Source organism: Schistosoma haematobium, chromosome 1 (genome assembly GCF_000699445.3).
Source record: "Schistosoma haematobium chromosome 1, whole genome shotgun sequence".
In the NCBI taxonomy this organism is placed as follows: domain Eukaryota; kingdom Metazoa; phylum Platyhelminthes; class Trematoda; order Strigeidida; family Schistosomatidae; genus Schistosoma; species Schistosoma haematobium.
In genome coordinates, this window is record NC_067196.1 from 51833332 (window position 1) to 51850748 (window position 17417).

The following is a 17417-nucleotide window of genomic DNA, read 5'->3' on the forward strand; positions in this document are numbered from 1 at the left end:
ATACTAGATATTAGTTTAATAACAGGATATATGAGCATCGGAGTTTTGACGAGATGTTATAGGTATCGATGATGTACACCCCTGTTATGGTGTTTCATTCTATCGAATGTCTCATATCACGTTAATTTGTAGGATTCCCGTGACTCGCCCCCAAATGCCCTGGTATGGCCGAGAGCGGTGGGGGTCCGCCCTCCCTCTCGAAATACTCTCACATGGCCACGAGTATACAGCCTCTACCAGGGAAGTCCTAGTCACTGCCTTCTCGTGGTGGGGGTGCTGTTTACAAAAATGAGAGGACAAAAAGCGAATGTCCGGCTCTTTAACCGGATTCCAAACCAATGGTGCACATGGGCTCCAGTATCCTGCAGGAACAAATGGCGTATGAACCAATCGTTGGCCACCGGCTACCATGGGACTGCATCTCCTTACGATGCTCCACTGGCTTGTGGGTTAGACCTTTAGGTCAAAGGCTCGGGGTGTGGCCCCCTAAGAAAACCACCTGCTTCGGTCTGTGCACCCGGGCAGTATCACAGCCCACACGCAAATGATGAACTCTATATCTATGGAAATTACTTTTCTCGCTTCGAATAACAATCAAATAATTCAAATTATTATTATCATTATTTTTATTATTATTGTTATTATTATTGTTCATTACGACATTATTTACCCTCTTTTATTCCTACTCCGTCTATACTTATTTTTTCGACTTATACAGCAGCTCGTCTTTGGTGGAAATTCGACTCTATCTAAACGTTCTCGAGTCACTGTCCGGTTGAAAATTGTATGTTACTACTGAATATGAGTACTGAAGCAGTTTTCCTGAAACTACGTGCACCATTCAAACTGGCTGCCTTCAACGTTCGCACACTTATGCAGGTTGGACAACAGATAGGGCTAGCTATGTCTTTAGAAAGTCTTAATATCGATGTTTGCTGTATATCTGAGACGCGTATTCAAGACTCTGGTGAAGTACTACAAATTCGCTCCCCATCGGTCACTTCGAAAAGCTTGTTTTACGTGCGCTTATCCGGGGACCCTGTGGCATCTTCGTCTGGTCATGCTGGCGTTGGTGTCACACTAAGCACTAGAGCTGAGGCAGCACTAATCGATTGGATTCCCATTAACAGTCGGTTATATGCTGTTAGATTAGAAAGTTCCATCAAAGTGAGAAGAAATCGACGATGTCTTTTCGTCATCTCCGCCCATGCCCCGACAGATTGCAGCCCGGATGCAATCAAGGATGAATCCTACCACCAGTTATCTGTTCTTCTCCAGAATGTGCGTCCGACAGATATTGTAGCACTAGCCGGAGACTTGAATGCTCAGGTCATGCGTCTAGGCACAGAAGAGAGTCGTCTAGGTGGCCGATGGGGACTCGTTGGTCGCAGGACAGATAACGGGGACCGTCTACTGCAACTGTGCACAGACTACAACCGGTTTCTGGCTAGCACGAACTTTCGGCACAGCCATCGCCGATGTGCCACCTGGCGTCCTCCGTCTGCATCCCAAGCCTGGACTCAGATTGATCACATCGCGATCAGCTACCACTGGCGTGGTTGTGTACAAGACTGCCGCTCCTTTTGGAGTACCTATTTGGACTCTGACCATGCTTTGGTCAGCGTCAATCTTACCTTACTTTTCAGTGGCCAACGAAGTGACCGCCACCAACGGATTGATATTAGCAAGCTGGTTGCAACTTCTGTTGCAAGTAAGTATCGAACCGAGCTAGCTTCTAATTGCACGACGCCATGAAAATGGCGGGTACGGTCAGTTGTGGGTTCGCGAAACGTCCCGCTTATAAGCACTGGGTTCCTTTAGGTTCCTTACAACTCATTGAAGCCCGTCGGTCTACTCCGGGTGACCGTGAGTTTGACCACAAACGAAGGATGTTACATAAGGAAATTGGGCAAAGATTGCGTAAGGACCGAGAAGCCTGGTGGTTGGAACGTGCTAATGAGTTGGAAGCAGCAGCTGCATCTGGTAATTACCGGAATCTCTTCCAACTCATCTGAGCCACTGGCAGCAAGAAGTCTGGTGTGAGCGAAACAATCTACGAGGATGACGGGATGCCAATCACTAACATCCATCGACGTCTTGGAAGATGGGCAGAATTTTTCGAAGGGCAGTTCATTTGGCCTGCTGCTCCGGCAACATCGGTCAGACTGTCCTGCCCTCCATGGCCGGTGACGACTGATCCACCAAACGAGGAGGAAGTCCGCAAGGAACTCCAACTCTTGAAGCGTTACAAATCACCTGGCCCAGATGACTTATCTCCGGCTCTTTTTAAAGATGGTGGTGACTTTCTGACTAAGGAACTGACGACGTTGTTTACAAATGCTTGGGAGCTAGAGAGTGTGCCAACGTCATGGAATGAGTCGATAGTTGTCCGTATCTTTAAAAAGGGTTCACGTCGTTCCTGTAACAACTATCGGGGGATAAGTCTACTTCCGATTGCGTCCAAGCTATTGGCTTCCATCATACTTCGTAGGTTGTTCAAAACCCGAGAAAGATTAACTCGCGAGGAGCAGGCTGGGTTTCGTTCTGGTCGAGGATGTATTGATCATATCTTCACCCTCCGCCAAATGTTAGAACATCGCCATACTTATCAAAGGCCAACAATCGTAGTGTTTCTTGACATCAGGGCTGCCTTCGATTCGTTGGACAGGACTGTTCTCTGGGATTGTCTATTGAAGAAGGGTGTGCCTGAGAAGTTTATTAACATCCTAAAAGCCCTATATAAAAACACCTCAGGCAGAGTGGATGGGTGTAAGTAATGGTGGTGTGGATCTGTTGCCCGGAGAAAGACTTCTCGACCTTGAGTATGCGGACGATATTGTCTTACTGTGCGATAATGCCCAAGGCATGTAATCCGCACTTAATCAGTTGGCAATCAGTGTCCGTAGGTATAGTATGTGCTTTGCACCTTTGAAGTGCAAAGTACTCCTACAAGACTGGCAGGATTCCAATCCTGTACTCACCCTGGATGGTGAGCAGATAGACGTAGTCGAGAAGTTCGTGTATCTGGGTAGCTGCATAAGTGCTGGTGGGGGTGTGAGTGATGAGATCAATGCACGTATAGTGAAAGCCAGAGCAGCTTATGCCAATCTGGGCCATCTTTGGCGCCTTCGTGATGTTAGTCTGGCTGTAAAAGGTCGGATCTACAACGCGTCGGTGAGAGCAGTTTTGCTCTATGCTTGTGAAACCTGGTCTCTCCGAGTTGAGGATGTTAGACGACTATCTGTGTTCGATCATCGTTGTCTCCGAAGGATTGCTGACATCCAGTGGCAACACCATGTTAGTAATGCAGAGGTTCGGCATCGTGTGTTCGGGCACAGAGATGATAATTCAATTGGTGTCACCATCTTGAAACACCGACTTCGGTGGCTTGGACATGTTCTACAAATGTCGTCCCAGAGAATTTCACGTCGTGCATTATTTGCCGACTCTGGGACTGGTTGGAGAAAGCGGAGAGGTGATCAGTGCATGACATGGTGTCGTGGCATGAAAGAAAGCTGCAAAGGACTGGCTTGTGTTGGTCCTTCACGAATCCCTGGCTGGGGTTCGAGAGATGGTACTACACAGTGGCATAGACGTTATCAGATATGGCTCAGAATAGAAGCCAGTGGCGATCCTGCTGTAACCTTCTTTTACTTTTTTCATGAAAAGTGGTTGTGTCTCCCTTAACTGAAAGATTTCTTCTGATTGTACCTTTCCGTTCCCCCATTTTTACCATTATTATTATTACACCACCTTACGTCAATCTCGTTATTATTCTTTTTTTTCTTTTCTTTCTCTTTAAATTCTCATTGTTTTGTGTGTCGCATACATATTTGGCGCATTCTTGTATCAATATTTATGTGTTCAAATAAATAAATAAATAATAATTTTGTCTGCAAACGTTAACTATAGTAATCGTTGAAGGGTTTGTATTACTTATATTCGATTCCATCATAATTCACGCTTATCATAAAAATGTACTTAAAATGTAACTTTGACACTAAAGTGTATTAGCTGATTTTTACATGATGTATCAAAAAAGACACACTCATAGTGGTTCTAATATCAAATGTTGAAACTAAACATCTTATTGTCCCGGTGACATTTATGGTTAAAGACAAGACAATATAGGGGGGCCACTCCCACAATTTACATTAAAAATGAATTATATTGGAAATTTTCATCCTTGTTTATTAATATGCATCATAACTTATAGGAGCTAGTATTGTGATTTGAGTTCTCAGCAAGAATTTCTTCTATCTCACTTTGCTGGAAGTATTTTAGACGAAGTGCTGCGGACTCAATATCATTGGTTTGGAGGAATATCTATGCGACATAGAATACTTTTTTTAAGCACAACAGGGTTGTTTTTATCTCAAATTACGTAATATATTAGTTCGCATCTAGCCTGAAGATATGTTTGTAACGGAAGTACACTTATAACAAAGTATGTGAAGATATCGCGAAAAGAGAAAAACAAAAGAGAACGTAGGCTGACGACGCAGTAGGAACATAAGGTGTACTTACATTTAATAATGAGAGAAACCGATAAGAATTACCAATTACATAAACGTATAAAATTAAGTCTATCCTACAATTCAAATTAGAAGTGCTAGGGTGAAATTTCAGATACTGTTTCCGAAACGCTTGTATGAAAACAATTTATATTAAACAATGAAACCATAGTTATCCACATGGATAAAAGCAGTCATACAGGAATCAGTTTCTTCTATATATTCATTATAAGTCAAATGTACTACTGTACATAGGATTGTTCAGATTTTTGCATATTTCTTCCACGTTCACAGTATAGGATCCTTAGTTGATTTACACGTTAACATTTATCAATTTGATCGACGAATTCACTAAATGTTTAATGTAAAATCACTATTTATTTCAATAACGTATTGAAGGTGTAAACATGTGTCTTATATCATTATTTTTCTCTGACATTGAAGTTGGATACCGATCTGTTTATCATTTTCTTATTCGGCACGTACTATCGATAGAAGTCATAATAACAACAGAAACATAGGAAATCAAATTAGTTTTTATTTGTTAATTCATATAGTGTTCACATTAATTATTGTACAGAAATGTGTGACAATATCACACCTTATATTTAATTCCTTTCTTTTCAGAGAACACGTTTTATCAGATTTTGGAGTCGATTATACATTATTCTAGCGATTAGTGTTTTTGAACGAATAAAAAAAACCTACATACATACAACAAAGGACTACCTTAGGTTGAAGTTACAATGGAGTAATAATTATCAGTGTAGGAGATTTCTAAATTAAATACGACTATAAATCTGTGGAAGTTCCATGTGATATTTGACCTATAATTCTTGATATGATATACTTCCATTGTCGAACAGAAGAGATATCATGATAAAAATTTTATGGTTTTGATTGAAAGACGAAATGCGTGAAATACTTTGTGTATCATAAATAGTGAATAATAATCTAGATGCAGAAAGAATTGAACAAAAGAAGTCATAAGGTTGATAGTCCAACAATTTACTGACTTGGTTGTTAGGCCAAACTGTTAATTATATTTGAGTTCTACTTAATTAAATTTATATCAAGTTTTGTTGTATAATGTCTGGCAACAAAATTTGATGCTGAATACTTACTTCCTCAGAGTAATATTTGATTTTTATCACTGATCATGTTATATTTTCATTTTACCGAAATCGAACTCGCATATTTACTTAAAACTCATTTACTATCTACCTGATCGTCTGACAGTCCGTATTCACATATATCAAGACAAAATGTTGTGGCTTTTTTTGTTTGAAAAGTTTAGCCATATTACTTTAAGTGTAGGTTCTCAGTTTCCAGTGGAAATAAACACTTAGCTCTTAAATGTTGTGATTCTTCTATTTTGTTAAGATTTCTCTTTACTTAAGAGACATAAATCTCACAATAATAACTCCGTAAGTATAACTACCAAGGTTTAACTTGATACTTCACAAATAAATTGATTATTAGATAAAATGTCAATTACAAAATAATGATATCCTAGTAGGTAGGATATCAAATTTCTAACGTTTTATGATTTTGTGTATGATGTACATTATAATGAATATGACGTATTTTTTCAGTACTGATTTGCAAATATTACATAACTAAACTAACTAAATTTCTATGTAAACTTGGAATTAAATTTTCTGCAAAACTTTATTATGATTAATATTCCGACGATTAAAAGTACAATCTCCACAACCATATACTGATAAATATCATGTGGTCACTAAACAATAGTCTCAAAAGGAAACCTTTGGATTCCTAGTAGGAAATTATAATCAATGGAATTAAAGTGTCAGATATAAGGTAGTTACCCACCGTCGACAGTTGAAGATGGTTGTGTAGTATCGTTGATTGATTCAAGTTAGACTTAAATATCAGTGGTTTAGGGATTAAGCTTTCACATATCAGACCGAAGCTAGTATTTTCAATTCCCACTACTGAGTAGTGCGCATACTGGAACGAAGCGGCAATTTAATTTTGCCAGATTTTCAATAGTTGTTTAACTTTGATCGGTTTATGATTTCAGTGAAACTCAACAATCTCCACAACCACATACTCGGTATTAACAATATATCAGCCGTATGCTCCACAATAAAAAAGATAGTGAAAAATTTAGTTATAAACTAACAAATAATCTATTAGTTTCCATCTTTCACTAATTAATGTTTGAGTATTAGTGAAGAGATCTATATATTCATAAACTGAATACTTAGATAATTGTATTGTAACGTTTTACATTGAAACTTTTCATCACCTACTTTACACTTGACATGAAAGTGTTGTACAGTTTAGTCAGTGGCTGTCTGAAAATGCGAAGTTATAAGCGAACAATTATTCCCGAGAAATTATACCCAAGTAACAACATAGTATATAACATAAATTATCCAAATGTTTAAAGTAATTTCATTTGTAAAGTGAATTACATATTCAATTAAACACGTCTTTAAATAGTACAAATTCATTAAGATTATGATATAATCAACTTGTATTTCATTTATGCGTAGTTACCAATATAATATGAAGTTGTAAACGGTATAAATTAATTTTACCAAGTGTTAACACCTAATTAAATGTACAGTATCTATTCAGCAACCACAGTGAATTGTTACAATATTTGTTCACACCTATTTTAATTGTTATAAGCATGATACTAACAGTAGAAACCAATGTGAATTTAATTAGATTGACGAAGTAGAGTATAAAATAATTTTCGCCTTTCAGTTTGTTGAGTTGATTAATTTTCAGTGAGAATAATTGTCATGATAACGTTTTGAAAATCAATTCATGTGTGTTTATAGTGATTTACCTTAACGTCATCATTAACTCTCCACATGTTAAATAAATTTGTATTATTCTACTTGTTAAAAATGTACGAGTGATAATGATACTGTTAGACTGTCATTGACTATCAATAGGATGTCTTGGACTAGAGTTTTGGGTTAGTTAGAACTGGTCACCAAGACATATCCTGTAGTGTCGGTTACTATGTCAAGCCTACATAGCTCATTCTAGATTCCGGACAGACCAATTTATTTATTCTCCTTGAGTCACAATTTGATCGTGTTAGTTATTCGCTTGTCAACTTGACTGTTTTTTATCTAAGTGTATGTGTGTGTATTCCTTATCCTATTCAACACATGTCTGTAGCTTATTTTTGTTCTAACTCTAAATATTGATTATTTATTATTATTCACAAAATCATCTTAACATTTGTAAGCAAAGATGGATGGTGGCTAGCAGTTGAATCCAGTGCGCGTGTTTTGCCCTATTTGGGACTCGTCAGCTTGATGTGCCTGCAATACAAATGAAACACATTCTCAAATAGCCATTACAAAAAACTATCGGTTTCATTTCTATTGGTCTGGTGTTCATTTTTAAGTCCTAATGTCACATGTTCTTGAGTGTCTTCAAAACCATATCGGACCAAGTTGGGATTTTGTTATTTATATATAGCTTATGGAACGTAATGTCTTTCAATCTAAAATGACAATTAAAATTAAGTTGACATGTGCATACTTTGCTAGTTCGTGTCATACTGATCAGTGTTTACAAAATGGTTAGCCAACAGTTTCATCTTCATTTACTTCACCATAGTTACACCCTACTCCATTATGATGATTATGTAATTTAATTCATTTCCCATAATTAACAATAACAATTGTTATGAAATTAGGAACATTATGATTTGCAGTGAACATCATAAAAACTTACCAGCATACTCTAAAATTAATCTTATGTAACATTTGCGCAACTATTCATGTCACGCATGTTCTTGATAGTTACAGATGATTGTCAGGATGCATTATTACCTGGTTACTTATAGTCTGGCTGATAATATTAGTTGCCTAGTGAATTAGTTTGTTCATATTGTTTGGCCATATGTCATTTACCTCAACTAAATGATTAAAACATCAACTTCTAAATTAGACATTATAATCATGGAAACAAAAGAACAAAAATTTGTTTCTTGTTTCCCGCAATTTAAATAAACACAGAACCTGTTTATTCTGAATTAGACCAAATTTACACACTAATATACTTAGTAATTAAACATTTCATATTCAATAATTGTAGAAATTTTCATTTCGACATTTTTATCTAATCACGTGTAGATTTGGGATTTGGTCATGAATAAAATGTAATCAATGTGAAATGGATGTATGTTAACAATTCACTTAATTACACTTGATATTCTGCAATTACATAGAACCTAATCACATAAATTTGTTTGTATATAGCACTATTCTAATAAAAGCATACCCTTTAAATTTCAATCTACTCAATTTATTTTAGTGTGGATGAACCGTAGCTAGTAGTGAAATCCAGGAAGTACATTTCTTCCTATTTGGGACTTATGAGTTGGATGTCCTTGCTTTCTAATGTTAAGATACATTACACACTTATCTATTGAGTCTATATAACTTCTAACTTGTTTAAGTAGTATGATATTCCTTTGGGTTATTTGAAAATTTACTGCAATGTTTTAATCATTATAACCTTGTTATTTCCTTTTATTAAATAACTAGCAAGTAGATTCACCTAAAAACTAAATTTGTAAATCTTAATTTAAGAAAAAAACGTATTCGATAACCTAAGTGACCTACGTACACATCATGTATTTCAGCCGTTTATCAATAAACCATTTTTTTAAGACGTAACTTTATGAAAATGTAGATTGTAGAGTAATATTTTAAAATTTTTGTAAATAAAAATAGTGAAGTTAGTCATTTTCTATCTCGTAACTTGAGGTTATTTATCAAGTTTTGATATCATGGTTATATTGTTGACTTTTGTGAAAGCTATAGGAAAACAGTCAACCAAATCAATTTGGTTTTATTACCAGATACTTATGTTTCAGTCAATCTTTTCTTCATGAAAAAAACATTTAATTCTATAAATAATGGAAATATTGATATTTTCAATAATTTGTAATTGAAAATTTCCACTTAGATCGATATTACTATATTCTCAAAGAAATCACAGACATGAACATCTTTTTTTACCGATCTGCCGTAAAAATCGATGAATTCGGTGCTCATCTTATTGTGCTAATGAGGTGTGGCAACTTGGACCGATGCATATATGTGCCTGGTTCTACGCTGTAGCTAACTGACTGACTGAACAATTTATTCCAATAATCCAATTTCGAATTGTGAATAGTCTAGAAATTAACGATAGTGTCTAAGTTGTGTTGACATGTTTGGTGAATGACATGATAAAGCCTGTCGAACAATATTGTTAAGTTTAAGAATCGTCAGCTCTAAATGTACATTTAACCCGACCTATATTGATTATACTTTGGATATATAACCATAAACCATTGACCAGTTAGTAAATGAGCAAATATTTATTAGAATAGACTATTGTTACTACTATCTATGTTATCATCAGAAATGACAAAATTATAGAAACTATTGTGAGTAACCAAGAATTCTTTCATTTTCAGAACAACTATTTATCCGGTTAGTATATGATGCTCTGCAAACACGTACTGTGTAATTAATGCCACCTAGTTGGCAATGCTAACATCGTATAATATTTTCAAAATTTTTTAGAAAAATAATAATTCGGCAAATAAAAGAAATCCGTTTTAATTGAATTATCATTCAAACCTGACATCATACGGAGAATTATTGAACAGAGAAAGCCCTATTCAACTGTTTTATGGTTTCATACTTGTAGATCACAAATCCTACAGTAAACACGGCATTGTTAAGCTAATGAGATGAATTCAAATGATTTACACTTCATTATTAGCGGATAATTGTCTTAGCTTATTTGACCCCAAAATACTACAGCTTACAGTTTATAATGTTGGTATGTCCGCTTTGAAAATAGTTTCTAGGGTATGTACGATTAACAATTATTCGCGTAGTTTTTCGTTATTGTTGCTGATATTTTCAGTATATTGTTTATTTACTTTAAAATCAGTCTATTTATTTATTCGTCTCTACTGTAACAGACAAAACATGATAATAATTATGATTATTGCCTTGTTACAAATAAGGAAGAATGGGAACGAAAGAGAATAAGATTATTGCCATAGTTATTTGTACTCATTTATTTATTTGTTTATTTATAGTAACCACTTGTTATTTTATTATTATAGTCGATTTAGTTCGTTTATTGAAAGAAACAAATTGAAAATATCTGACAGGTGTTCTTTAAAATGTGGACAGCGTAAAATACTAATGATCTTTCATCATTATTGTAATTGTTTTTTTGGTATAAGTTGTGCTATTTAATCATTTCAAAAAAACAAAACATCATAGTAACGAAATTTCCCACAAGAAGAATTGTCATCAGAAAAAAAAGCCCATTTGATTGTAATATATGGTTGCTGAATCAATGTTTAGGAACATGAACAGATTTAAGTGAAATAACATTAATGACTACAAAAACACTGAATAGTTGTTTTATTCTAATATATAACACCACAGTAGTGCGAAACTGTGAACTCATTCGGGATTAAACCCACGACTTGTAGATCTTGTTATGAAAGCTTACATATTAGGATATTGAACCGTTATTTTATAATTAATATATCTAACACAACCCTTTTTTTGTAAACAACCATTATTATGTAAATGATTGAAAACTCTATACATAATTATTCCCTTTAATTAAAAAGATTTGATATTTCCTTGACAAAATAGCTATGGTTATTTCACGTCCAACCATAATCAGTAAATTGGCCAATCATAACACTAAATAACACAATCATTACGCACGAACTATTTTCTCATTGGACATTCCTATGTACACACGATTCAAAATATCTTATCGGACACAAGCTACTACCTCATTGGCTCATTCATCAACACGCGCAAATCAATCAAAATAAAAAACGTATAAAAATTCCAGGATTACGGATGACCACACAAGTACCATTCACTATGATACCCTTTACTGAATCTTGTGGAAACTATGCACGTGTACCACTGATTAACAATATACACAGCACCTACCATATACAACCAAATCACTTGAACGGATCTAGTTCAACCTATCCATCCAGTGAAAATACCGTCTGTTCTCGAAGAGGAAGACGATCAAATGTTCCACCTGAAATCAGAGAACAAACACGTCGGGTGAGTGTGTTTGTCATAATTAATACACTGTGATGATACCTTTGTGTATTGGTGTCTTATAAAATGACTTGATATATTTGATGTGTCCATAACTTAGTGATTATAAAATAGGTGGTGGGAGTAATAACAGATCACGTGGTTGCTTGACTGTGTGTGGAAGTGGATTCGATGAGGCTACACAGAAGTTCATAATTGAATTGATAGTTATGTAACTATGTTTTTGATCAGTAGATAGTAGTACTGTTATGAAATGATTTGTAGATAAGGATTTTCGTTGTTATTTCGTGAAAATTATCAGTTTCCTGATTGTGTTTTTCTGAATGCTGTTATGGCATAACATACAATGTATCATATAGAATAGTGTTTGATCTGAATATTTCTACTCTCCACACGGTAGATTGTTAGTATTCTATACGAGCATAGGTTACATGTTTCATGTGAGTACGTTAATACCTATGAAGTGAAATGAAGCTTTTGTTGACAAATTCTAGTGAACTTATTGAATAATTAATTATCAATCATAGTGAAAATATATAATTGTTTATACTTTTCATTTCGCATTCAGTTGAAGAAACAAAATATGGAACGTAGACGACGTGCATGTATCTCGGATAAAATGAATGCATTGCATAATTTAGCAATGAATCTTATTGGGATTGATGTAAGTTTCTTAATGATAAACTCTTACTGATTTAACTCAAATGATGTTGTACAAATAATGTTATGGATTGTATTTCGAAATTTTCAAGTGGGATTATTTGTCAGTATTAGGGTTTGGAGTTTATAGAAATTACTTTGTGTAGGTTTATTCACGCTGTTATTTGTGTATTACTAATTTAATATGGAACACAGTTTTAGATCACATTATATATCCATTTGTATCTTAACTCAAATTTGATCATTGATATAAATTTGTAGGTGTCATTACCAAGGTTTGATTTGATAATTTCGAATAAATTGAGCATTGGGTTGATTGTTATAAATAAAAATAATATATTTATTGATATAAATTGTCTCAGCTATTTAGCTATTTAGGCTTTTCTTATTCAGAATAGAATATCAACTAGGATAAATAATTTTCATTCTATATAATTTCATGAATGATGGATCAATTAATTTTTAACACACCACCTCATTCTGACATAATTAACACCTATTTTCGACTAATCTGTTCATTAATTACAAATTGTCATTCAGTTTTTAACACGCCCACCATTATGTAGAACAATATTAATAATTAAGTAATTGGTATAGATACTCAATCGATTCGACTTGTTCAATGTTAATTGGGTAAATTCCATCTTCGTTACACTAAGACTAAATACCTAATACAATATTATTGTATATTAACCATTGGAATTTATTATTATGAGAATAGTTTTAGTATCATCTACCATTGACTATGTTACTTTGACAAATAATCATCAACAGTCTAGGAGAATTGATTATGAAATTGATGATTACTGGTTACATGTGGATAACACATTGAGGTTTGACGTGACTAGTACTTGGTATAAATCTTACTGCCAATAAAAATACTGAGATTCAAGTTCATTCAATTTACTAGATTTAAATAGTGGCCAAATATATGCCCTTCACTCCCATTTCTACCGACATTTTTAAAATAAGTAAATTACAGATGATCAATATGAAAACATTATCAAATAAGATTATCATTACATTTTACTTAATTTTGTTTTGCAGCCAAACAAATATCATAAAGTTGAGAAAGCCGATATCTTGAATTTATGTCAAAGTGTCTTTGAAGGAATTACAAACATTGCAAAAGATGAACCTGGTAAGTATTATACTCTACCCGTACTGTCGATATTTATTCATTGGATTTGTTACATTCAGCAACTGAATGAAATGAAATTGATGATGAGCAATTGATTGGATAAATGTTAAAGAATCCACTATGTAAATAACCTAGAATATTTTGAATAAATAGTATTGTCCAGTGGTACGACTGTTTATTTCCTCATTCCAATTTATTTCACAGTATTATACTCCTTGAATAACATCTTCAAACGCTAATCTGTCCGATTGCTGATTATACTCTTACTACCTCTACCACTACGGAATTTGAGTCGACAACTGCATCTCTGTGCTAATGTGGTATGGCAACTCGAACTAATGTACGTACGTACGAAGTTCAACGTTCTTACTGACTTCTTTATTTCATCTGTGCAAAATAAATTATTTATCATAGTAAAACTGAGAAAACTGGAATATGAATGAAGGAAAAATAGTACTTACTTAATGTAGATTTATCATAAAAATCAATTATATTATCGTTTAAACAGTTTTGTTATATAATTCAGTAGTTCTCTCTTCGTGTTTTATTGTTTGAAATCAACGTAAACTATGCTAATGTTAATTTTTCTTATTTCATTGATAGAATTCCAAGAACGTCTAAGAAAATTACGTTACAATTTGAATGAGATCTCAAACTCTTCCTCAATAACCTCAACAACGACAACATCATCATCGTCATCACCGTCATTATTTACATCAAGAAATAATTCCACATCAAATGTGAATGAAGATATAAAAGATATTGTGAATGTGAATGGGAAAGGCAATTCACTAAGAAAATTCACTCGACATCCACATCACCATAGTTCCTATCATCAAAGTCAACAACATTCACACTCTACTACCACTATTTCTTCTTCGACGATGACTACTACTACTACTACTACTACTACTACTACTACTGCTACTACTACCACCCAAATGTTCAGTACACCAAAAATCTCATCTCGATTGCCAACTTGTGATAATTTCGACCAGAAAATTGATGAAGACAATAAGGAGAACAGAATACCGAGATTGATAATTAGAAATACTTCATCGATTGGACATTGCAGCACACCTTATCTTAACAATGTTATTATCAATAATACCTGTAATTCAACTCCAATCTCCTCCCATGTCACTTATTCCTCCTCCTCCTCCTCCTCTTCATCAACATCTGCATCATTTTCATCATCTTCTGTCACATCAACTCCAGTGAATAATCTGCATTCACGAGTTAATGGACTGATGATGCAATGGCAGTCGACACCGTTACAATATAATGACAAATACAATTCATTATTGAGTGATTGTGATAGTGGTTTTTTCAGTAGTGGGATTCAGTCAGTGGGATTCACACCGAATGCAAAAAATGTAGTTGGTATTAGTGGGACAAATATGAGTATGGATTCTGTTCAGTCTACAGACTTGTGTTCTGTGAAATTACCAAACATAGATCAGAGATCGTGTAATGTATTTATGAGTTGTATGAGAAATATGTCTTCTGTATCACCTTCGTCATTGTCATGTGATGATCATTTGTCAGCTTTCAGTGTGCCTGTAAGGCGATCGGGATTAGTTGAAATGAATAAATCCGTTGATCTACATAGTACGAATGTTCAACATGTTAAATTGGATAATGCGGTGATGAACGATTCTATGAGTTGTACGAGAGGATTAATCTCTTCATCTACTGAAGTTGCATCTGAGACAATAAATACTAAACATCCAGTAATGTGGAGACCATATTTAGACTAAATTAAAATACCCTTATTTTTTTACTAACTTGAACACTTGTAAATATCGATTATCTAACCAATATTCTTGATTATAAACATTCATGAAAATACCACTATATAATAATGATGTGAATATAGCAGATTTTTCAGCATACTATTTTATATGCTTTTACAGATTATGTAAAAAATAATTTTAACATAAATTTGTACATTTATTTTTAAATATACATTCCTCCGCATAGTGACTACGCTTACATATCGACTTTTTTAGTACAGATGGTTTGTGACTAACACTGCGATTTAAAACAGTCATGCAGTTGTGAATCATTAACGGGTTATATTTTTCATGACAATACTGATACATACAGCGAGTCATAGTCACCATATTTGATTGTTAAAATACACATAATTATAAGTTCATTTTTAGTCTGGACTTAGATTCACTAGTTCACATCCATATAGTAATAATTCTTTAAATTTCATTGTCATTTTATCCTATTGAAGAATCTTGAAAATTAGAGTAAAATAAACATGTTTTAGTTATATAAGGACAATCTTCTGTTTGATTTAAACTAGTATGAATGACTGTTAAGACATTAGTTCTTTGTGAATAATAAATTTTTAAGTTATATTATTATAGCCCACGTTCAGCGTAACTTACTGGTTTAGTCGAAGTGATCCGTGTTTCGCTGAATGAAACATCATTAATATTGTGTATTGTTTCTCCACCAGATACAACAGTAGACAATGTGAGTCATAAATAATATTAATCACGAACTAACTATACTTAATTTTCCGTTTAATAAACAGTTCCAAGTCAATATGCTTAGTACATACATACTTGGTGAATAATGTGGTGTTTGAAGCAAGTTTTTTTATTCGAATCTTTTTTGACGACGAGTCTTATACAGAAATATCTGTATATTCTAAATTTCATTCCTTGTTACAATTGTAAATTCTAGAGTGTTAGTTCGAGATATGTGGAATTTTCTCATATATTAAATATACATTTTTGGAATTATCTGTATGGGGTAGTGGAGACTATCAAGTTTTTCTGATTGAGACTATAAATTGATCTATATTAGACCACCATTGAAAATCTAAAAGTACTAGACGACCGTTTCGTCAGATCACCGGACTCCTGAGCAGTGTGCATACACGATCCCGCACACGAACAATTAACATCTAGACCACTAAACCGACTGTTATCCAACGGTGTTAATATCTAACCTCGACTAATCCATTATATTGAATGATCATCTTTCGTTGTGCTGAGGTAGATATCTGTCTCTACCTGACAAGGATTAGCTCCACTGGTGACGACTTCTCACCAGAACTCCGAGAATTTCCTCACGAATCTATTCACTAGTGAGCACTTTTTGAAATCGCCCGATTGTTGCAATATCGTTGTGACGAAAAAATCATGAGAAAATGTTCATGAACAGTCACATTACTATTATTATTTAGAAAATAACTGTTAATATTTTGGTTTTACAGTGAATACACATACTACATAATTAATGTTCAATATAAAACTCAATTAAAAACTTTCATCATTATATAGTACAAATAACTTAGTATATCGTAGTGTAATCTCTATTCACCGTGTTGTTACACTATCTTTTCCCATTGAAAAATATCCATCTTATCACTAAATAAAACTAGTCATCGTTCCTAAGTGTTCTTCACTATACTCATTTAATAGTTAAATATGTAAAAAAACATACTGTATAGGATAGGGGAATCAACTGTGAACTAATATAAAATTCAGTGATTACAATTCATATTGGTTCATATAATATAATTGAGTAGAGTAAACAAATGAGTTATGCTCAAGAATTGAAAAGTTCAACAATGTACATATTTTCTTTACAATGAAATATAAGTAAACTGTTTAAATATCAAATCATAGTTACTATTTTATTCATGAATGATGATATCTTTTTTTCTCTCATTTATTTAAAATTAGATATTGTAGAAAACATTTCGAAATATTCATTTGATTGTGACCTAGTTCAGAATGTGTAATATATAAATGACATTGAAGTCATAATGAATGTGTGAACTCAATGAATCATCTGTCAGTAACAACGGAATATTTTAAATATCTTTAGTAAACTAGACTATATCACAAACTGAAAAGAAAGCATAAAAGTGACATTAAATTTCCCAACTGTAGTATAGTTTATAACTTTCATCGGACTGGAGTATTTCAAGTATATATATAGGCTAGTTGTGTGAAAATCATCAGG

The 17417-nt window shown here is 33.8% G+C and overlaps 1 protein-coding gene across 1 annotated transcript; it reads left to right on the forward strand.

Moving 5' to 3' along the window:
• Positions 1-11521: 11521 nt before the first annotated feature.
• On the forward strand, positions 11522-17193 carry MS3_00010162 (uncharacterized protein; the record flags this gene model as incomplete). Its single annotated transcript, XM_051218520.1, has 5 exons — positions 11522-11626; positions 12192-12287; positions 13331-13424; positions 14028-14537; positions 17135-17193. Coding segments are annotated over 5 exons (864 nt in total), but the record flags the coding sequence as incomplete, so codon positions are not given.
• Positions 17194-17417: the final 224 nt, after the last annotated feature.